The sequence below is a fragment of the Nerophis ophidion genome, linkage group LG14, assembly GCF_033978795.1.
Source record: "Nerophis ophidion isolate RoL-2023_Sa linkage group LG14, RoL_Noph_v1.0, whole genome shotgun sequence".
Lineage (NCBI taxonomy): Eukaryota > Metazoa > Chordata > Actinopteri > Syngnathiformes > Syngnathidae > Nerophis > Nerophis ophidion.
In genome coordinates, this window is record NC_084624.1 from 15,191,863 (window position 1) to 15,216,318 (window position 24,456).

Here is a 24,456-nt window from a genome sequence, read left to right on the forward strand (position 1 = left end):
ACGTTCTCGAAACCATGAAAATGAGATCAGCTTTTTCCATACACCATTCATGGTTGTCTTGCTTAATTTAATCTTCATAGCAGCTTGGATGTTGTGGATCTTCCAAAATTCCTTCAGGATCAAGTCCTCCACTTCCATAGCAATTAGGGCTGGGCGATATTGCCTTTTTTTAATACCGCGATATTTTTAGGCCATATCGCGATATACGATATATTTCTCGGTATATTTCCTTAGCCTTGAATGAACACTTGATACATATAATCACAGCAGTATGACTATTCTTTGTGTCTGCATTAAAACATTGTTTTTCATACTGCACTAATATATGCTACTTTTAAACTTTCATGCAGAGAAGGAAATCACAACTAAATCAATTTACCAAAACTGTTTTTAATAAAGTTATTAGCGGGTGACTTTTCAAATGATGCTACATATTAGCAGTAATGCTACTTTTGGTAGCAACACTTGTGCCCCACACTTGACAAATTAAAGTTGTCTATTCGACATATTCACACTTGAAGCCGAACCACCGCCAGATGATGGGCCCTGTGCTGTTTTTCTTGGGAATTAATTCTTCCTTCATTTGTTACAAGATTCGCACCTTCTTTCTCTCTCACAACAACCCGCTAGCATCACAGCTAACATTAGCCACGCCGCTACCTCTCTGCTGGGCGAGGGCGTATACGTATGACGTATGACGTGACAGTATGAGACGTATGTAAGAATGTGCGCCTGCTTGTCTGTGAGGAGACACAGGAAAGAGTGAGGAGAGTGTAATGCCCGCAACTGCGTGAGAACGTCTACTCGAATATTACGATATACCGTATTTCCTTGAATTGCCGCAGGGCATATAGTATGCGCCTGCCTTGAATTACTGCCGGGTCAAACTTGCTTCCCAAAATAATTAGCGCATGCTTAGTATTACCGCCTGGTCAAACTCGTGACGTCACGAGTGACACTTCCCCTGTCATCATTTTCAAAATGGAGGAGGCTGATCTCAATACCGGTAATTTGAAATCGCATAAAGGGAAGAAGATTAAGAGCTATTCAGTAGGATTTAAGGTCCAAGCTTACATCACACTCAAATTTATACTACATACCTTCGGTAAGTGCCGGAGTGAGAAGAGGTTTTAAAATAATTAGCGCATGCTTACTTTTACCGCATGCCTTTGGCAAGCGCAGGAGTGAGAAGAGCTTTTAAATTAATTAGCGCCCCGGCGGTAATTCAAGGAAATACGGTAGTATTTTTTTTATATCGCACAGAGACAAACCCGCGATATATATCGTATATCGATATATCGGCCAGCCCTAATAGCAATTGTCCTACGAAGGTAGGAAGGCCTTGAAAGAGGCAATGGAACGTAGACCACAGGCTGTATCAGGACGGTGCTGTTAGATGGAACGCAAACCTACCAAACATTTTTATGTAATTGATTCAAATAGGCAGGGTGACCAGGAGCGTTTCTACCAAAAGCAACACCTTAAAATTAAAGGTACAACTTCATTGCTGGTACAAAATGGTAGATGAACCGCTTCTGAACACAACGGTCAACCATGCCATCTTGTTAGATTTTCGGATGACAGGGAATTGTTTCTTGAGGGCTCTGGTATTCTCAGCAAGATACACCAGCATGGGCAAGAGCTTGGTGTCACCAGCAGCATTATGTTAGTCTTTATGGTCCCGTGCTGTATTCTCCCTCTTCGCTATGATGCAAGTATGGTTTGGCATACACCTCCAAATAAGCATGTCTCATCCACATTGAACACTTGTTCAGCACAGTCATCCCCTCTTTTAAATCTCAACCAATTTGCTGTAGATATTATTTTTTTGAGCCTAAATTTGCATAAAGCAGCGCTTACTGGTCATAAAGACTTTCACCTTCTTCACTCTTACTTCTCACAGTTTAAAACAATATGTGGCGCGCACAGGCTGCTGTTTGCCACTTGAACAACAAACGAACATTACATTTATGATTAATTATTGAGAGCACGTTTGGACCGCCGTAAACAGAGGACGCCCCGTAATACGTTTATGTACAATGGCAGACAGGTAGTACCAAAATATTTTTGGCCAGCTGCCACAAATAAATTAATGTCTGCAGTATTTCCCCATGGCTGCCAAGATACCTGTGGCGGTGGGGGCGTGGTTGTAGCCGTGGTCACCATGACGTTCTCGAATATATTTTCGATGATATATTTATTTACAAGGGCTCCAAAAATGTGTACATACATTTAATAAATCTCTTTTTGTACATTATACTTAATTGAGATGTTTTAGGTGTCTATGAACTTTTAATGAAATTTTTTTATTAAAAAAAGAAACAAATCTGGCATTTTCGTCTGGTGTTATTATAAAATGTACTCGTGTTTAGAGAGTACTTCTGTCCCTCGATGTCCCCAACAAAAGAGGCGAGCTGCAGCGAACATGACATCACACTTGCTTCGATCAACTGTTGTTCTTTGATTTGAATTATGGTAGCGGTAATATAAAATTGAGGTTGAAGTGTGTACACTGAGTGCTTTCGTGATTAATTTCATATGTTTTTGGTTACATACTTTGGCTTCATCAGATGTAAAAAAAAAAAAAAAAGGATTAGGAACAGCTCAATGCGTGGGCTATTTTAAGACTGTTATTTACTTCTCATATACTATGCTATACAATTTACATGCTTAAATACAAACAGGAAAGGACACCCTCCACCTTTTCAACCCCTTCTTGGACTCCAAGAATCAAAAGGGTGGTGCAATGGCCTCCCATGCGACCGTGGGATGTGAGTTTTACTCTTTGGCCATGTTCTTTTATAAACGCCTGTATACATTTGGGATTGTGCACCCTACCAACCTTCTGAGCAGTTTAGGTTTACACTTGCAAATGTGAACAATGAAAAACAAGAATAAATACAACTGAACATTGTGTGCACAATCACAATTGTTTGGCATGTTGTTCAACTTTGGTGTTGTGTGGGTGAATGGGGCTGTTAATTAGGGGCACATTACATGAGGTGTGTTTCATTCAAACAGACACTCCATACAGGAATGATGGACTTTTGCTTATAAATACGACTTTTTTCTCAGATAATCCTTATCTCTAATGTTTGGCTAACTTAAAAGTGCTAAAACTGACAATAGCTGTTTTCCCCAGCAGTTGGATGCAGAGATGAAAGATGGCAGCTTCAGCGAAACGATCATGTCGGGAGCACAGAATTCATCTTTAACAGGTTAGGATTATATTACATTTAATTTGTTTTCTATAGAAAAAAAAAATGTAAACTACTTTTTGATTGAGCTGAGTAAGCATACACTGCTAAACTAATTCTTAACACCTTGGGGAAATGACAAGTTCAGATCTTATATTGGTAAATTGCGAGTGTCAAATGAAGAAAAAGACTGCATTTTCTTGAAAACTGCATCTAAAATTAAGAAACGTTTGTCATCTGATTAATAATTAAAGTACTTTGCCACAAAAGATCCAATTAAGCATTAAAATTTATCTTTTAGGTCACTTTCTGCCAAACATTTACACAGTTAAGCTTGGGCCAATAAACAATAAATCAGTACATGAATGAAAACATAAATAAATGAATATGAACTTGATAATTTTGGCAGTATCGATAAATTGCCATGTTCGTGTGTCTTCGTCTCTCGCTTCCAAACAGGGCAAGAAAAGGTTTGGTCAGTAGCACAATTAACCTTCACTCATACAAACTGAGGGAATCCTCTTGTATGTCATCCACTATCTTTGTGTCTGTGGGTGGAGGTGGGGTTGCTCGCTAACACACACACAGGTTGCAGCGACAGAAGCTCAATAATTGCTAATGAGTAGTACCGCATGGTAACAAAAATTAGGAGGAAAAAAGAACATGGCAAAGCCAAACGTTCCAGTCTGTGAATATTTTGTCTTGAAACCAAATGCGTAAGATGTGGTCATCAACAACAGACCAGTATGCTGAATTTGTTGGATTGGTATGTAATGACAATAAAAAACAAACCACCAAAGTGGGTAAAAAAATGTTTTCAAGATAGTGCTCTGAGATATGGAATAAAAAAATATATTTTTTTTAATCCAATATAGGAAATATTACTATTTTATATGCAGCGGCTGAAATACGTATCTAACCCGGAAACATTTTTCTCACTAATTATATTTCCAAAAGTGCTATTGAAATTAAAATGTCACTAGATGTTAGGAACAAACCGAGTAATCCATACATACAAATAAAGTGGAACAAATAAGTTGTGTGTAATCATGCGAAATGACACCGGGGAAATGTATTGAACAGGGGCAGGGAAAGCCAAGACAACACCCAAAATCTATCAATAACCAAACAGTAATCCAGTCCCTTGTCAGTGCAATTAAATATCAGCTTGTTCAGTTCTACTTCCTGGCCTACAAAAAGGTCCCATTGCCAAGGTTTGAGTCAATACATAGAATTCAGTACCATAAGGTAGACTTTCCTTGGTCCATTTCTGCTGGCTTGTGGCTCATCATTAGCAAGTGAACTGCAGCCTGGAGGGAACGTCTCCCCTGCTCTCCCATCCACAGGCAAAACCTAGTAACTCACTTCTAGCTGATTTTGAGAAAACAAAGGAAAACCAATCTATCTTGATGCTGTCTTACAAAGATCTACAAAGTCATCAAACGTATAGATGTATTCTTCAGCTTTCATTTTCTTGCCGGTTGAGCCATGGATTGAATCTGCTCTAATGAACATGTGCCCTTTCTCCAGATATTTTATCACAATCTCGGGTGGGCCCCATTCTGCGTTTGCACATTGGGCAAGAGCCGTGTACAGCGTCCAGTTTTTATTTTGACCTCCACAGTTATCTGCCCAAAAGAGTATGCAAGGGGAAGAATCAAGAACAATACATTTAATGAAGGTGCTTGCAACATCCTGGGCCAATCTTCCAAATATCCCCTCGTGCCATAATATCACATAATCAGGTTGACCGTCGGCCCCCATTTGTGCAAATGTCTCATTAAAGACAATAAGGCGACTGACAAAGAAGCTCCGATTGGTCCCTTGAGATACTAGGTTTTTCTGTTGCATCTACGCGGTTATGTGGTAGTTGCTAGGTCCTGCCATGCGCGCAACAGCTTACTTACGGCACAAGTTTACAATATCGCATACACTAATGTAAAGCATATCACCTAGGAACTCCAAAATTATTATCAGCTCAGTTTTGACCAATATTGAGTTACTGGGTTTTACATTTGGACGGGAGTGCTCTCCTCGACCTCGGACAAAATGAACGAAGAAACCAAAAGAAAAAGCTGAAATAAAAACAACGAGGTCATAACCTTACCATACATTAGGGGAATAACAACCATTATAGCGGGTGATGAAAAAACACAAAATAAACAACTGTTAAACCTCACACAAAAATAAGACAGTTACTTGTACATCCAAAAGACAAAATAGAACAAAACAAGAAACACAATGTAATGAACAAAACTTTATCATACAAAAAGAATCATTCATCGGAGGAACCGGGAGGACATTCAACACAAGAAAGAAATAACATCAGAAATAATGTGAAAAAGAGACAGCTGGAAGGTTCATGAGAGGCCTAAAACATAAATCTGCCAACCAAGTAGACTGTTAGAACAGCTGATATGCAACAAGTCATAGTAATCAACTGATCCTTCTGAACAACACCGATAACTGATAGTTATTTTTCACATAGCTCTCTCCGTTGTTAGCTAGGTAAAGGAGAGTCTGGTCATGGTCCAAATTTCCAGCAAGCCCTCGCATCACAGACATACTGCCATAAAAAGTAAGGTCTGCTTTGAACATTTACAACTTATAGTGCATCCGGAATATATTCACACTGCTTCACTTTTTTACAGCCCTATTCTAAAATGGAGACAGAGGGCCCCTGTGGCGCACTTTGGGCACCCGTGCAGTAAACGCTAACTGATTATGGCCACTATAGTCTTAGTACTGCAGTATATTTGTTCATTCTCTGGTCACATATGGGACATACGTCAGCGCCAAGAGTAATACAATCAGTTGATCTCCAGGCTTTTTTTTCCTGAGTGATAAAGAGGAGATAGACGGGGAAGTACTTTGGTTGCCGCCTTTTTGGCTGTCTCCTTTTGGAATGTCAATGTTTACTTTTGTATGCACTATAAATCAACACAAAATCCGTACTTTGGAGCAATGTTCACAGACTGGAGTATTTGGCTCTTTAGCTTCCCGTCGCAGGTGAGCGATGACGATGACAGAGACCAAAAATAGGATAAGTGTTTTGTTGCAGCATAAGTAATAAATACAGATAACAATAGTTGCATTAATAACTAATAGCTTTATGACAGCATTGAGGATAAGGATATAATTATTAATAGTAATAATGATGAACCACACTAAAACTCCCGTCACTATGTCCTCAACCTAACTGTCCACTTTGTGTATGGTCTTGGTCACCACCAGCTCACACAATGAGGTAGCAGCACACTCAAGCTTTGCGGAGCGGTGTTGCAGAAGTATTCTTCGAGGTACAGTCAGCCCAAAACATCATTAAAAAAATATATCATTTTTAAAAACAAACCATACTATATTCTTACAAAAACTATTGTAATGTAGATTTTTTTCCCCAACCTTGAGCCCTGGTGAGTATGTCAATTTGGGGGTATTATAATGGTGATACTGCTGGCCACACCTTCAGAAGAGCCAGAGCAGCATACCTGACATATTAGCAATAAGATTATATTTATATCTGTAGCATATTAACTTTTTTAGTTAATGAAATGCAGTTTTTAAACATTGCTCCTTTTTCTTCATTTGTGTGTGCGTGGGCATAAATAATATTTTAATTGACTACTGCAAAATCCAAATACTTTCACTCTGAAAATATTTTTGTTCGAGGGTGTATTATGAGCCAAATATCCAAGATATCTTAAGGAATTCTCAAATCGAATAATATATAATTTAATATAATATAATTTATTTAACGTATGCATTTTGTTATGTGTCCACTCGTCGTCTGGGACATACTGTACAGTTTTTGTTGTCATATTGTCGAAAAAGCTTTCTTTGCCCACCGCATGTAATAATATAGTACACCAAATTGTTTTTATCGTTTCCAATTTGCATAACACTAATGTTTGTCTTTATGTACTGTATGTTCAACTACAGTATGTACTACCAAAGTTCCTGCAGCATCCGTACAGGTCAAGGCCCTCAATGAAATTCAGCTACCAACCGAACGGAAGAAGTACAATACTGGTCATGTTGACTCGGAGACACCTAAAGAGGAAAAAGGGAAAAGGGTAGTTGAAAATGAAGAACAGCCACACTCTGACCGACCCAGGGAATGGACCGTAGTACAGCTATCTTTTTCTGAGGATCCTATTTTCTTCAAAGCAACTTGTGTTGAGGACCATAAGAAGTTAGAGCTGCCTGCAGGTGAAGAACAGATCTTGCTAGAATCAACTCGTGTTGAGTCAAGTATGACTGAAGAAGAGGACATAGAGTGTAGAATATCTTCTGATGAAGAAACTATGGAGATTTCGACGGAGGAGGAGGCGAGGTTGTGGCGGTACCCTACTTGTAGTGGTAGAGAACCCACAATGACTCCGTGTCATTCATCTACAGAGAACAGCGACTCAAAAAACAAAGTGGCACAGCATACGGACTGCAGTCAAATCCAGGATGGTGAACGTCTAATGGACTCCTTTGTTAGGGTTTCGGCGTCCCCTAGTGCACATAATGGTAGCCCACTAAGGGAAATACAGATTCCCTGTCAGCCAAAAAGCTGTCTAGAAGACCAGGAATTAGATAAAAACGTTTCAAATGTGTTTAAAGGAGACAAGAGAGAGGCACCGTCCTGTAAAAAGGATGATGCTGAAACTATCACCGGAAATGTTTATTATGACCATAAGAAAGAAACAGAGCAGTTCCCCTATGAGGCAAATGGATATCAACAACCAAATTACAACCCGATGGTTTGTGCAAAAGAAGACATGGATCAAGTGTCTGATGATAAAGGTGTTGTTGCAAACCTAAATAGTAACAAAACCCAATCATCAAAGACTCTTAAAGAAACGGAGTATATTGTGGTAGACGGTTGCCAGACAACAGTCGGGAGTGATCAACCAGTAGACAATTCAAAGTGTGCTGTGGAAGGAGAGCATGCAAAGAAAGTTACATTTATCTTGGAGTCGGAGTTAATTAATAGCTCAACATCATCTGAAGCCTCCATAGGAAGTGTGTCAGGTGAGGGTAGAATGTAGGACGCAACACTTGGGCTGGTGGATGCAGACTGAAATTCACATGCATGGATTGATTTTTCAACAGGTGCACATTTTGGTGCGATATATGGGTTATGGAAGTAAGATGCACAACACGGTGTGTAAGAATGGGAACACATGAGCCGACTTTTACTTTTGCAAATCTGGGCAACCAGTTAACGTCGAAATGTCCTCTGATAAGCACGGGCGGCTGGTATTGTCTTGTATTTTTATGTCATTTACAGAAGGTAGACATGGTAGGCTGTAGGCTACAAAGAGCTCTCATCTACACAACAGCTAAGCACTCAAGCTGAATACTGTATATGTAATGTGTCCTTCAGTGAACAATATTGCTTTCTTAAACAGCACATTTGTCAATATAAACAAGTACCGAATAATTTTAGTTCCATAATGCAGTGGTTCTCAAGTGGGGGTACGCGTACCCCTGGTGGTACTTGAAGGTATGCCAAGGGGTACATGAGATTTTTCAAGAATATTCTAAAAATAGCAACAATACAAAAATCCTTTATAAATATATTTATTGAATAATACTTCAACAAAATATGAATGTGAGTGAAAAGAAATGCAACAATACAATATTCAGTGTTGACAGCTAGATTGTTTGTGGACATGTTCCATAAATATTGATGTTAAAGATTTCTTTTTTTTTTGTGAAGAAATGTTTAGAATTAAGTTCATGAATCCAGATAGATCTCTATTACAATCCCCAAAGAGGACACTTTAAGTTGATTACTTCTATGTGTAGAAATCTTTATTTATAATTTAATCACTTGTTTATTTTTCAACAAGTTTTTAGTTATTTTTATATCTTTTTTTTCCAAATAGTTCAAGAAAGTCCACTTCAAATGAGCAATATTTTGCACTGTTAAACAATTTAATAAATCAGAAACTGATGACGTAGTGCTGTATTTTACTTCATCTCTTTTTTTCAAACAAAAATGCTTTGTTCTTATTAGGGGGTACTTGAATAAAAAAAATGTTCACAGGGGGTACATCACTGAAAAAAGGTTGAGAACCACTGCCATAATGTGTCAGCATCATTAAACTTACTGAACTTCATGAATTATTGTGACCACTGGGGTCGCTTAAAAAACAAATTCTCACTCTACTTTGATTTAAGACTGCATAAGTCTATTTCATATTGTTAATACATAGGTTTTTTTTTTTAGTACATACAGTACCATTGTTCTCTGTTTGATTAAATTCACTTGATCAAACCTTTTCTAACATTCCACCACTAAAAAATAAAAGTATGTACGATTCCTGCTAATAGTGTATCAGATCAATTATTTGTATTGGTCAAATTCTCATGGCTCCAATGTTGGAAAAGAACATTATTTAGGATAAAAGATTTTTATCCTAAATAATTACAGAGCTGAGATTTGTTTTGGAATGATGTTTGTTGAAACTATACCTGTAACATCTTTTTATTTGATTATTTTCAGATGTTGAACCCAGCTCTCATGATGAGACAAACACTGCTGAAATAATCGACCAGATGTTCGATGAGGTGTTGGAATATGCAGAAAGAATTGAGGAAAAGCGATCCAATGACGAGGGGACACTTGGTCATGGCATCGCAGGAAAAGAGGATGTTCATATTGAATCGGAGCAGTGTAAAAACAACCAGATGAATGGCAAAAAAGAAGAGCGTGATGAAATCAAGAAGCTTGAAACCAATGGAGATGAACTGTTATTCCCTCCTACTTGCATCCTTTCTCCTCTCAGCAAGTCTGTAGAGGCTGCGGTAACCCCACTGGTAAGTTTGAATCTGCATCATATTTTGTGTAGAAACCTAAATAATTCTCCACCAACTGTAGAAAACGATAACTAGCTCATAACTATTTAGTTTGATGTCATGCTGGAAAGATATTTAACTTAAACTTTGTTCCATCATCATCAAAAAATGAAAACACAAGCGACTGGTAGCCACCAAGGAAGAATACTCACCATCTCTTCCCCTGACCCCAGAAGAGACTCCCCTGTCTCCTCTTTACAGGTGAGCATTGTATTTGTTTTGCCTATCATTAACAATCCTTATAAGTGACAAGAACACACTTGTAATTTTATTTTATTTTTTTGCATTCTAATTTGTAACAATCGTTCAAGGTGGCTAGCAATGGTGCCAAAAGGGAGTAATACATTTTGCCTCTAAATCATTAAACATGCATCCCAAAAGCACCAACAATACTCCATATACAGCTTGTGACCTAAATATTAACTAAGCATCAGCAATATTATTATTCTAAGTGTTTACGCAGACAAACTATTTTTAGTCGCGCCTTAAACTAAAAGCGTTAACAAACTTCTGCAGCTGCAGTGTTGATATTCATGTGTTGCTGTTCATGATCATTTGTTACTGTAGCTGGTGAAAGTTAATTCTAGATCAGTACAGTGTCATGGATCCACTCTTGTCCAATTTACATATATTTTCATGACAACTGGCTTGTATATACCTGTTTAAACTCCGGGTGATCAAAGACTTTAGGTGTACAGCAGGAATATAGCCTAATACTACTTATATAATAAAGTAGTGGAGATGGTCACATCTAATGTACAACAAACAAGTATTGTGGATCTGCCATTAATGATTGTGTGGCCTTGGAAGAGATCAAAATAAATATGTATTAACCACCCTTTGGCAGGCTAAAATCCACAACTTTGTACTGTTGGTGGTAAATGAACATTAGCTATATTGAAAGTTTGTCCCTTAACTGAAAATTGAAAGGGCCACCTGGTCACAACTATCCACCTTTTTATTGTGTTTCCTTGATTTGAATATATTCATTTGCAGTTTACTTTTATTTTGTGGTTTTAAACATCAGTCAATAAATGTTTATTTATGTAGCCCTAAATCACAAGTGTCTCAAAGGGCTGCAGAAGCCACGACATCCGCGGTACATAGCCCACATAAGGGCAAGGAAAAACTCACCCCAGTGGGAGGTCGGCGACAATGACTATGAGAAACCTTGGAGAGGACCGCATATGTGGGCAACTTACGTATTTTATACGTAAGTAGTAAAACCTTAAAGTCACATCTTAAACATGCTATTATATCCAGTTGCATGACTGTGAATATTGTTTAGCGATGGTAAAAAGTCATGTTTCCTCTTTACTACTTTATTTGCCATATTTATGTTTATTGTGGGCAGCACGGTGGAAGAGGGGTTAGTGCGTCTGCCTCTCAACACAAAGGCCCTGAGTAGTCCTGGGTTCAATCCCGGGCTCGGGATCTTTCTGTGTGGAGTTTGCATGTTCTCCCCGTGACTGCGTGGGTTCCCTCCGGGTACTCCGGCTTCCTCCCACCGCCAATAAGATGCACCTGGGGATAGGTTGATTGGCAACACTAAACTGGCCCTAGTGTGTGAATGTGAATGTTGTCTATCTGTGTTGGCCCTGTGATGAGCTGGCGACTTGTCCAGGGTGTACACAGCCTTCTGCCCGATTGTAGCTGAGATAGGCACCAGTGACCAAAAAGGGAATACGCGGTAGAAAATGGATGGATGGATGTTTGTTGTTGCTGTATAAAACTGTTTCACTGCTATCATTTCACTCTGTGTTTTGACAGTATTGATGCCTACCGTACACAAAGGCAGAGTGAGATGCCCAGCATTCAGAGTGTCACTCCAGGGCTTCAGAGAAAACTTCCTGAAAAGCCTCAGCCTCAATCATCCACTAACACCAAGGAGAAAATTGCTGTGTGTACCCAAAGAACACGTAACAATGATGACGAGTGTGTGGATGCTATGACATTGGCCATGTCGTTTCTCCAGATGCTAAATGAAGAAGCGGCCAAGCTGCAGATTGTCATTAACCAGACCCTACAAGCTCTGAGCTGCTGTACTGATGAAGAGCATGGACAAGGTTCGCTGGAGGAGGCGGAGGCTGAAAAGCTGCTACTTGTGTCTTGTATGTATACCACAAAATGTTACTTCATCATCATGGTTACTGAAAAGCACTGAAGCTGTCGTTACAGTTGATTAAACCGTTTTCACGTGTTGTCTGTGTGTGTATAAATTATGTTTATTAGGTGAGAAGCGCTCTGCAGTTTTAGATGAAGTGGCCAGGCTGAGGGAGGAGAGATGTTTGGATTCTTCAGGGGAGGAACATGTTATGCAGCAGCCCTGCAGAGGGACTGTCAACATCTCAAACATTCAACTTCCTCTCAAGGTCGAATTTGTCTGTTCGTCACACGGCCACGCAGGTATTTTGTCTTACTTGAACGGGCACTTCACGTTTTATGATGTATTTTGTTTTGACTCCTTCACTTAAATTGATAATAGCTATTAGTGATGGGTTAAATGATACAGAAGCATGGCTGCATTATGAAACACGAAGTGTGATAATGTTTCCCTCGGTATCTCGGAGTGTGCACCACATTTAAAGGGGAACCTCACTTTAAAGAAATAAAAATTGTTCATCATTCACAATCCTTATGTCATACAAGACCACATGTCTTTTTTTATATATCTACATTCTAAATTAGGGCTATTCAACTGTATGATGAAGAGGGCCGCAGTTTTAAGAGCCCAAGGGCTCAGGGGCCGGACATCGAAATTTGGATGTTTTGTCTGAAAGTGTCTTTGAGAGTCTGTTTACTGAATTACAAAATAAACACATTGGCTTCCACACGGCACTGTCAATAAATTAATTATTCTGCCCTCACTACTTTTCAGCATGTGCAGCTAGACAGATCGTTAACAGCATAAAGCAGAAATTGAGGATTGATGTTACTTCTTTTGAAATATTTTCCTTCCTCAGTTTTAGTTCTTTACACTTTTTCCTTCAAATAATTTTTTTAGACAACATGACCACATATACAAAATACATCACTAAGTCAGGAATTTTAATATTTTAATGCACAATGTCCACTTGTGCATTTGACACATTGTTGCTGTTTGTCTAGAACAGGGGTCACCAACGCGGTGCCCACGGGCACCAGGTAGCCCGTAAGGACCAGATGAGTAACCCGCTGTCCTGTTCTAAAAATAGCTCAAATAGCAGTACTTACCAGTGAGCTGCCTCTATTCTTTAAATTTAATTTTTTTTTACTAGCAAGTAGGGATGCACCAAAATGAAAATTTGTGGCCGAAGCCGAATAAAATTTAAAAGCTTGGCCGAAGGCCGAATACCGAATAATGAATGCAGTTTTTCACTATTTTTTTTACATTGCATAAATAGCGTATAATAAATATTTAGACATGTTTTTCAATTGAAGTAATTTTTTATTGAATATTGAAATTTTTTTGATATTCCAGTAGCCATTGTTTTTCAAAAAAAGCCCAACGTTTTTCATTCATATTAGGCCTTCAAACAAAACATGCATTCCAAAAAAAATAGTGCATTAAAGTGGATAAACCCACAACAAATGAATTATTGTCCTTTTGGCAAAAGTCTGCTTAGCCACAGTAGATATGCTAATGTAAACAGAAGGCTCAAGTAAATCTCGATTAAGTGTGTGCTTATAACCTCATACACTTATACAGGTAGCCTACACAACAGGCTAATAATGTAAACAGAGGCCCCACTAAATCTCAATAAGTGTGTGCTTGTAACCTCATACACTTATACAGGTACACTACATATCCCAGGCCAGAACTGATTTGTCAATAACAGTACTTCACCTTCAGAATAAAAAGAAGGAAACTAACTGTATAAAACCATTTTAATTTAATTTATTTTAATATAAATAACTTTAGCCCGGTCTATTTGCCACATTTCAAACATCCTGGTGAATGCGTCGGATATGGCTGCTGCCGTATGGGACCCTCTGAACTCCTGTGAGTGAAGTACAATCTTTTGTACTTGAAATCTTCGTCTACCCATTGTGCAGTTAAACTCTGCATGCTGGTGGGGCTGACATCCGCGCTCCATATGTCTGTCGTGAAGCTGAAGTGAACATCATTAACTTTAACCAAGAGCTCGTGGACACGGGCTGCAACACTCATACATCTCCGGTAAGTAGACATCAGAGAAATACCGTCTGCTCTGTATCGTGTAACGGGGCTCAATGTGCTCCATGAGTCTCCGAAAGCCAATGTCCTCCACAACACTAAACGGTTGATCATCCAAAGCCATAAACTCCATTACCTTCTTTGTAATTCCGTTTGCTTTGGCACTGTCAGTTGCAAACTTTTTCAGCCGCAGCCGTCTCTCTCTCATACTACGCATGCTTTTCTGGGTGTTTGGCTTTTAAATGATAAATTAAAGCAGTAGTGCTGAAGGTCTTTGTTGAGGCACCTCCCCGAGATAGTTTGGCTGAAGATTCATTGCAAACTGCAATACTTTTGTCACTTTCCGACACTTTAAAATATCTCCACACTGCTGACATTTTTCCAAAGGCGCAGGGTTACAATATCACCGCGTCACTCCACGTTGGTCGATTGCGTCACCGCGTCAAAAATTGCGTCATTGCGTCACACGCCACTATTCGGCCTTACTTTTAACTCATTCCATGGAAGGCCGAATGTGGCTTTTTTTGCCATATTCGGCCGAATATATTCGGTTACTGATTGATCGGTGCATCCCTACTAGCAAGCTGGTCTTGCTTTGCTCGACATTTTTAATTCTAAGAGAGACAAACCTCAAATAGAATTTGAAAATCCAAGAAAATATTTTAAAGACTTGATCTTCACTTGTTTAAATAAATTCATTTATTTTTCTACTTTGCTTCTTATAACTTTCAGAAAGACAATTTTAGAGAAAAAATACTACCTTAAAAATGATTTTAGGATTTTTAAACACATGTACCCTTTTACCTTTTAAATTCCTTCCTCTTCTTTCCTGACAATTTAAAATTGAAAGTCCTCCAGGCAGCCCCAAACTTTTGGTGCCTTGTTGACACAGAAAAGTACAGTGGTGTATGCGCAGCCGCTATGAAGGTTGCAAGCCAGTTTGGTTCAACTTATCTTTGTGAATCAGCCTTTTCTGACATGAACTTCAAGAACAAACACAGAACACGCCTCACTAATATCCATCTGCAAGACTCACTCAGAGTTGCAGTGTCAAGTTACACACCAGAGTACAACACACTAGTTAACAGCATACAATGTCAGGCTTCCCACTAACTGACAAAGAAACAGATAACAGATTTGGTGTCCAGTTCAAAGTGAGACATGATTTATTTAAAAATTTGAGGGTTGACTTTTGTATTTTACATGAGTTATTATTTGTACAAACATGGTGCAAAGTAATTCATGATTTGTTATAAAATGTTAGTGGCTAGCTAGTTGAAATGGGATATTGTGATTTCACAAGACTGTCTTAGAAGTGATCATTTGAAAATGTTCAATTTGAAAAATGTGCACTTAGAGAAAATATTTTAGAAAAGTGTTGCATATTGATATTTCTATGTTTCTATATATATTTATTGTGAGAATTTATTAAGATCAGTGTTTCCACAAAGATAAATATTATTAATAATAACATAGAGTTAAAGGTAAATTCAGCAAATTGGCTATTTCTGCCGATTTATTTAAGTGTGTATCAAATTGGTAGCCCTTTGCATTAATCAGTACCCAAGAAGTAACTCTTCCTTTCAAAAAGGTTGGTGACCCCCGGTCTAGAACAATGTGTTTGTCAGGGTTGAATCAAGTCTTCTTCTACTCACCCCGCTGCTGTTTCATTGTGACACATTCCTTGCTCTTGCCCCCTTTGGGGTGGCAGGAGCACTGCATACACGAGCAATCGTTGTTTGAATGGTTCTATCTTCTACCGCTTGTCCTTTTCGGGGTCGCGGGGTAGCTGGAACCTATCCCAGCTGGTCTTGGGCGGATTGGGGGGTACACCCTGGACAGTCACCACCTTTCGGCACCGGAGCAGCTGGCACTTCCCCACCACTGCTCACTTAATATTTAACATCTACCGGTACTTGAAACTACAAAAAAGGTCAAACTGAAGTGTGCGATCATTTAGATCTCATAGCGTCAAACATTGTAATTTTTTATGTAAGTTTTCTGTTTACTTTAGGCTCATTGACTACGGTTGCGGGTTTAATATCGTTCATAATCATAGATATTTATTTTTGGAAAAAACTGTTCAATTTGCTATTAGTTTTATTTGCAGGTCATATGAAGTGGCTGTTTTAATACCACAGATGGTGCCATTATGAAACTAACACAGATAGGCTCCAGTACACCCCACCCCCAACCTGATGGGGACAAGAGGTAGAAAATGGATGGATGGACAGTTTGTGTGTGTCATTACAGTTAGTGAGAGTGCCACACACTCGGGCATCATTTACTCATCACTACTAGCTGTTGTACAAAGAGAAAATAGAACTAGTTATGTGTCGCAACACTGAGTAAATAACTCACTTTCTTTTTTTTTCAGTTTACTTTTTAAGTTTTAACGTCTATTTAGTCTTAAATTAGAAAACGAAATTAGACGAGGTGTATTGCCTCAAAACCAGTAAAACTTTGCAACCATTTTGAAGAAGAAATTTTGTGTCAATGAACATGTGATAACTAAGCAGTGGCATTATTGACACTTCCTGTCCCTCCGTCCTTTGCAACGTTCCCTTCAGTATGCAAAATAAGCTGGCATTCAAATTAATTGTTTGCTTTTTTTAATTACAGTTTAATATAATTCTTAAACTTCATCTTGTTGCTACTGTTTAGTATGTATACTTTTATCCTCTGACTGGCTTCATAGGTACAAGTTCAAACGTACACTAAAATTTTGCTTACAACGTTGCAAGAATGAAACTTGTACATAGAGGATCATATGTATATACCAAGGTTTCTGCGGGTCATTAAAAAGTATTAAATGGATTTAGCAAAAATAAGCCCCTGAAAGGCATTAAAACAACATTAAATAAGATGTCCAGAAGCATTACAAAAATGTTTACAATTGTTGGCCTGGGCCAATCAACCAATTAATTGAACAATAAATGAAAATGAACTTGATAACTTTGCCGTCAATAAAATGCCATGTCCGGGTGTTTCTTGGCTTTGTCTCTGGCTTTTAAACTGGAGACAAGTTTTCACTCTGTGCATTGCACTCAGCACCTGAGCACGTTTGGCAGCAGAATTAAATGAACAGAGTGAATCCTTTTGTGAGTGATCCACAATCTTTGGTCCGGTATGAGCAGGCGGTTCTGCTAGTTAACACACACGCAGAATATACGGACATCGCCTCACTAGTCGCGTCTGGCTCATGAGAAGCCCAGCTAATTAGGTAACAAAAGTTGGGCAGAAAAAATGTGATTATAAAGCGACATGTACCTAGGTGAATATTTAGTTTGCAAACTGAATGAGCAATATGAGCACGTCAGTACGGACGAACTAGCAAGTATACCAGAGGCGTTGGCAACAAAAAGAAAAAACAAATTACTCGACCCAGTTTTTCCCAATTGGAAAAAAACGGCACTTCAAGCTGTTTAATAATTATTGAAGTATTTTTGCTAACATAGATTAAGATCCCATTTAATTTGTTAGTTTCTGCATATTGTTTACCTACTGCATTTAGGACAATTAATTTCTGTCCTTAGAATTACAACTGTAAAAAAATACTACAGTAGTGAAAAATGTTTATTGCTTTTGAAAGGTTTGCTTGCATTGTTATTAAATATTATACTTTTTACGGTAATTTGGCCATAGTTATTGTATACATCAACCATAGCCTTTTAAAATCTCATTGCCAAATACTTAGAATTACTTGGCAACTATTCAAGGGTATCACTGTCAATTGCTTAAAATTGTGTCTATACAGACAATTGTATGCTTTTGACTACGGGTATATATGAAAATGATCTGCAGTAGGACGTAAGCATTGCATTTGTTTCAAAGTTCTTAAAAAAATAGTTTTTTCTGATACCTGCAAAAACTCTTGTTTACTAAAATACATGGCATGTATAAATGAACAGCTATGGGATAGCAAATTTATTTGTGTCAATTGAATCAATCATTTCAGGTCGTCCAAGTCACTATTTCTTCATTCTGATCCGCTACGGCGCTTATAACATCGTCGCCACGCCACTGGCAACAGCAGCAACTGCTCAGAATGGAGACACCATTTCTTTCCCCACTTCCGTCACACTGTGAGCTGTTCAACACACATTCCATGCATAAGTGCTGAAAAAGTATGCTTTTGGAAATAAATACATTGCCTTTTCTGTGTCCTAACATTTCAGGAAGGATATTCGCTCAACTTTCGAAATTGATGTAGAAGTGTACAGCTTGGTGAGAACACACAAATGACTCTGATAACTGTAGTAAGAATCATAGTAAAATGACATGCATATACAGAGTTTCAGACAGTTTGTAGGCCTCAAGGGTTTTTTGTACACTTTAAGCAATGCTGATGCTTTTGTAAAAAGTGCGCAGCTTTCCAAAAACATTTCCAAAGCATACTGTTTTTAAATAAGATGTGTAATGTAATCTTCCCTATTGTTAATGTGCTTGTTTTTGTGCTGTCCAGTCCCACACCTCCGGAATTAACAGTGGCATCGACCGCATCTCCACCAAGTCAAGGGTATGTTACATTTATCATTCTTGTGCCAATGTAATATTTATTGCCAAAACCATGGTCTCAGTTATGTTCCATTTGCAGGTAACTCCCAGGAAGCTGCTGAATACCATAACAGTGAGTATCTTGCATGAATTGTGATGTGCTGCTCGACTTTTCTAAAGCAGTCTACTTTTTTTTTTTTTTTATATCAGAGAGCCGGCAACAGTCTGACAGGTAAGTTTACGTTTTTTTTTCTACATTCACAGCACATTTTTAGAGCTTGTTTGTCGTTGAAGGGGTTTGTGTAACATTAGTACTATGAGGGATACAGTCGTGAGTTTTTCTTCTCTGCCATCAGCTGCTGCTATTCCGGCCCTGAACACTCGTCGCTCCAGTAACTTTACTTTGGTGGGCTCCCACAAGATCACTTTATCCTCTCTGGGACACAGCAAGTTCTCTTTGGATAAGGTAATCTTACTTATCTCATTTTATGAAATACAACTTTCTTTACCAATTATTATTTATTGATTTATTTTTACTCTGATTACTTATGGAGTATATTGTGAATAAATTGAGAACAGGAAGTGAACAAAAGTTTTAGCAACTGTTATGTAAAAGAAAAGGGGTAGGATTAAATAAGCTCTGCTTTTTCCTACTCCTTTTCGAACATGTTGAAAAGAGAAACTGGAAATTGGGATGCATCAAGCTGTATGCTTGCATGTTTGAAATAAACTCCAACTCAAGGTAATAGTTTCAAAATGGCCCAAAAGTCAATAACCAATTTATAAACGGTGGAGGATATTACCATTTTGTAGTTTATAATTTGTAAGGAAGGTTTATTTAAACAAATATAGAATAGCAACAGAAACATGAACTGCGTTGGTGTGGTTGCAGCTGACAGTAGCCTGTTAATGAACCAGTAGAGTAGACAAAACAAGTTATGTATTTTATTCGATCCATTAAACCATATCGAATTGTATTTACAACCCGCAATGTGTAAAAACTGCCTAAAAATCACAAAATGCCATAAATTCTGTTGGCCATTTTGAATATTCCGCTCTAAATACCTTTTGGGATTGTCTGTAGATTCTCCATCACGATAAGAACATGTCTGCACTCGGACCAGATCATCAGATCAGTCACTTTGGAAATACGCAAAAATTGGAAAGAGGTGCTGTTTATTATCCACGATCCTTATGTGGCGGCGTGGCGCAGTGGGAGAGTGGCCGTGCGCAACCCGAGGGGACCTGGTTCAAATCCCACCTAGTACCAAACTTGTCACGTCCGTTGTGTCCTGAGCAAGACACTTCACCCTTGCTCCTGATGGGTGCTGGTTGGCGCCTTGCATGGCAGCTCCCTCCATCAGTGTGTGAATGTGTGTGTGAATGGGTAAATGTGGAAGTAGTGTCAAAGCGCTTTGAGTACCTTGAAGGTAGAAAAGCGCTATACAAGTACAACCCTATGTAAGGCAAGAACACACATGCTTGGCTTTTTTTATGCATAAATAAATAAACAGTTGAGTCAACAAATCGAGGGTCTTGTACTGCGCTATTATACTCTCTCTAAAAACATTCAGAAACTGCCAACAATACTCCATTTACATGTCGTGATCTGAAAATTAACCAAATATGAGCGATATTGGTATTATATGTGCCAACACATACGGTCCATTTTAGTGACGCATTTATAGCAATGAGCTAATCCTAGCTTATGCTGCTATTGTTGACACACTAAGCTTGAAGCTGCATCTGTTTCGTCTCAAACTTGCTGAAAAGTAAATTCGAGATCATAATTCATGCATCTCTCACTTGGTAGTAGACAAATGTGGCCATGGACCAAAAGGCTGGTGATGGTATAAAATGCGGTAGTTCCTGCAACTTTTTTTTAACCGTTTGTGAGACTTGTGATTGAATCTTCATCTAAATACAATTTAGTGAGCATCCAATCGGTCGGCGTCCCAGCGAGAGTGGAAATATTGTATCGTAAAATCTTGGATCAAACCCCCGTGGCTTCAGCCTCAACTCTGACGATGTCATGGATCTTCTGCATGATATGAAAACATACAATCACAAAGCAGTGACTCAAAAAAAAGATTTGAAAATAAGATCCTGCTTCAAATTTATTGGTATTTTTGAGGACATGAGCTTTCCCAGAAGGCTTTCTACTCAGTCATGTTTTTATTTATAGTTTGTCTGTTAAACTAACGCTACCATAAAGAATGTCAGGAGTTTACTTGGGAAACAAAAGATTAATTATGAAATGTTTGTAAATAGTAAATGAGTGATAAAAGATAACATTTAATAAATGTGAGTAATTGACGTGGTTTGACTGCATGCTGAAGTCTGCACTTTATTTTGGATGTCTGCACTTTATTTTGGCACAAGGTGTGGGTCACTGGTGATGTAACCTGTCATTTCCTGTCCCCTCCCCTTCCTGTCTTTTCTGCTTCTTGCCTTCAGATGAAACTTGAAGGCAAAATCAGGAAGCTCCTGGGAGATGAATTTCAGGAAAAGGTCCCACGCTGCAACGTTAAAAATGTCCCTTTGTCACCAGTTTTGTTTTGGATCTTCTTCCCCTTTTTACAATTTTTAAACAAAACATTTTCTACACAATAAATGTGCCAGTAATTAGATATATTACATTACATTCCAGGGAGATGCCAAATCATTTGACACTTAAATATAATAACAACACACTTTCATATATAACAAGGGTCGGCAACCTTTACCACTCAAAGAGCTATTTTGACCCGTTCCACAAAATAAAGAAGACAATGAGAGCCGCAACCGTTCTCGCAAATATCTGCTGATGGTCACCCAGTAAACAATAATAAGGGCGTGCTGTGAAGCCATTGCCTTTGACGCCTTCTACAACATGTACAAACAGCTTGCCAGCCCAGCGACATGTTGTAAGTGGCTTCCGCTGATACACGTACATGACTGCAAGGGCATACTTACTCAACAGCAACACAGGTTACACTGAAGGTTGTGATATAAACAACTTTAACACTCTTACTAATATGCGCCACACTGTGAACCCACACCAAAGAAGGAGGACAAACACATTTCGGGAGAACATCATCTCTGTAAAACATTATGAACGCAACATAACAATTACCCATAATCCCATGCATCCATGACTATTCCAGGCTATATTATACACCCCACTAGCACCAAACCCTCCCCACGCACCCTCCGTGTGTCGGTTGAGGTGGACGGGGGTGTATAATATAGCCTGGAGAGTCATGGATGCATGGGATTCTGGGTAATTGTTATGTTGCGTTTATAATGTTACTGTGAGGATGTTCTCCTGAAATGTGTTTGTCATTCTTGTTTGGTGTGGGTTCACAGTGTGGCGCATATTTAATTAGTAAGAGTGTTAAAGTTGTTTATATCACAACCTTCAGTGTAACCTGTGTGGCTGTTGAGTAAGTATGCCTTGCAATCTCGTACGTGTGACGATAAGAGCTGCAAAAGGCATGCGTCTGGCCGGCAGGCACGCAGATAGCATGGTGTAAAGGCGGGCGCGATGACATGTTGTAGAGGATGTTAAAAGTAAAGCCATTACGCATTACGGCACGCCCTCAATATTGTAGTCCGAGTGAAAGTCGGAGATTGCTAACCCCGGTTGATATCCGGGAGAGGCACCAAAATCCGGAACCCCCCGATTGCTTCGGGGGGTAGGCGATTATGCAGCTGAGCCACATCAGAGAGGCCAACGAGCCGCATGCGGCTCCGGAGCCGCGGGTTGCCGACCCCTGATATATAACATGGAAATATTTGATTTCAAAGCCGTTTAATTAAATCAATAACATATTGGTGGAATATATCGGTAAATAATAGAATAATACCATTGATAGAATAGATCAATAACATTGATGCAATAGATCAATAACTAAGCGGAATAAGAATATTGATGGAATAGATTACTAACTAACAGATCAATAAAATTGATGGAATAGATCAGAGATTCTCAAACTGGTACGTGTAAGATTAGTGGTAGGCAGACTCCCAACTAGTAGTACGCCCCCCAAAAAAATCACTTGATGAAAGTACAATGTTTTATTTTCCTATATTAAAACACAGTGATTCTGTTCAAACTGTGTGTAACGTTACAGAGGCCAACATATTAAATATACTTGCTTTGTTTTTTTATCAATACTTAAGCCTGTTACGCTATTGTATTTTAATGTCTGTCATTATGGTGGTACTTAGAGCTTCAAGTTTTTTCTGACCTGGTACTAAAAAAAGATAACATACTAATATTAATGGAATAGATCAATAACATTGATGCAATAGATCAACAACTAATGGCAATAACATACTGGTGGAAAAGATCAATAACTAATAATATTAATGGAATAGATTAATAACTCATACATAAACATTGATGGAATAGATCAATAAGAGCAATACCTTATTAATGGAATAAATCAATAACATATTGACGTGAAATGTTCTTGAGGTGTAGTTTTTAAATGTTGGGACTGTCATGTTGTGCAGGTGCCTTTCCTGTCTCCTCTGGAGGGAAACATCTACCTGCAGCTGCACAGCGAGAGTCACTCCTGTGTGCAACACCATGGCTTCCTGGTCAGTCAACACATGACTCATTCATAACCATTTTACATGTCAAACTTATGAGCTTATTGTTTCCCCGGTCAAAGCAAAGTGTGCTCAGACCAGGGGTCCTCAATAAAATGTGTCCAAGGGCCAGAATTTGTCTCAGCAAACAGTGTGAGGGCTGGTGAATTGTTTCAGACAAAAGGGTTAGCACAAGAGATGTCCGATAATATCGGACTGCCGATATTATCGTCCGATAAATGCTTTGAAATGATCTGTATCGGTTACAAAAATTAAAATTCATGACTTTTTAAAACGCCGCTGTATGGATGGGTACATGGACGTAGGGAGAAGTACAGAGCAGTTGCGTCTCCCAGTCATACTTGCCAACCCTCCCGGTTTTCCTGGGAGACTCCTGAATTTCAGTGCCCCTCCCAAAAACCTCCCGGGGCAACCATTCTCCCGAATTTATGCCGATTTCCACCCAGACAACAATATTGGCCGACATGCAAAGGCCCTGCCTTTGCATGTCGGCCCAATCACATAATACCAACGGCTTTTCACACACACACTTACTTTCATACACACACATACTTGGTCAACACTGAGGGTGGCCGTATAAACAACTTTAACAGTGTTACAAATATGCGCCACACTGTGAACCCACACCAAACAAGAATGACAAACACATTTCGGGAGAACATCCGCACCGTAACACATCATCAATCAATGTTTATTAATACAGCCCCAAATCACAAGTATCTCAAAGGGCTGCACAAGCCACAACGACATCCGCGGATCAGCGCCCACATAACGGCAAGGAAAAACTCACAACCCAGTGGGACGTTGATGAGAATGACTATGAGAAACCTTGGAGAGGACCGCAAATGTGGGTAACCCCCCGGAAGCAATGGATGTCATAAACACAACAGAACAAATACCCAGAACCCCTTGCAGTACTAACTTTTCCAGGATGCTATAATATACACCCCTGCTACCAAATTCCAAGCTGCTGTTTTGAGACATGTTAAAAAAAACAATGCACTTTGTGACTTCAATAATAAATATGGCAATGTCATGTTGGCATTTTTTTCCATAACTTCAGTTGATTTTATTTGGAAAACCTTGTTACATTGTTTAATGCATCCAGCGGGGCATCACAACAAAATTAGGCACAGTAATATGTTAATTCTATGA

General features: G+C 38.9%; 1 protein-coding gene across 9 annotated transcripts in view; it reads left to right on the forward strand.

Annotated features, from left to right (window-relative positions):
• Nucleotides 1-24,456, forward strand: part of LOC133568178 (anillin-like) — a 42,434-nt gene that overhangs the window by 12,359 nt on the left and 5,619 nt on the right. The window contains exons 7-22 of one of the 9 annotated variants that reach the window (XM_061919924.1): nt 2,685-2,771; nt 3,143-3,218; nt 7,137-8,216; nt 9,697-10,010; nt 10,171-10,250; nt 11,820-11,949; nt 12,025-12,160; nt 12,282-12,455; nt 18,164-18,290; nt 18,384-18,432; nt 18,671-18,724; nt 18,803-18,835; nt 18,913-18,934; nt 19,059-19,168; nt 21,160-21,213; nt 23,203-23,289. In XM_061919924.1, the coding sequence (XP_061775908.1) occupies nt 2,685-2,771; nt 3,143-3,218; nt 7,137-8,216; nt 9,697-10,010; nt 10,171-10,250; nt 11,820-11,949; nt 12,025-12,160; nt 12,282-12,455; nt 18,164-18,290; nt 18,384-18,432; nt 18,671-18,724; nt 18,803-18,835; nt 18,913-18,934; nt 19,059-19,168; nt 21,160-21,213; nt 23,203-23,289 (2,613 nt within the window). The remainder of the gene's footprint in view (nt 1-2,684; nt 2,772-3,142; nt 3,219-7,136; nt 8,217-9,696; nt 10,011-10,170; nt 10,251-11,819; nt 11,950-12,024; nt 12,161-12,281; nt 12,456-18,163; nt 18,291-18,383; nt 18,433-18,670; nt 18,725-18,802; nt 18,836-18,912; nt 18,935-19,058; nt 19,169-21,159; nt 21,214-23,202; nt 23,290-24,456) is intronic. The other 8 variants (XM_061919925.1, XM_061919926.1, XM_061919929.1 and 5 more) reach the window with 8 other exon arrangements.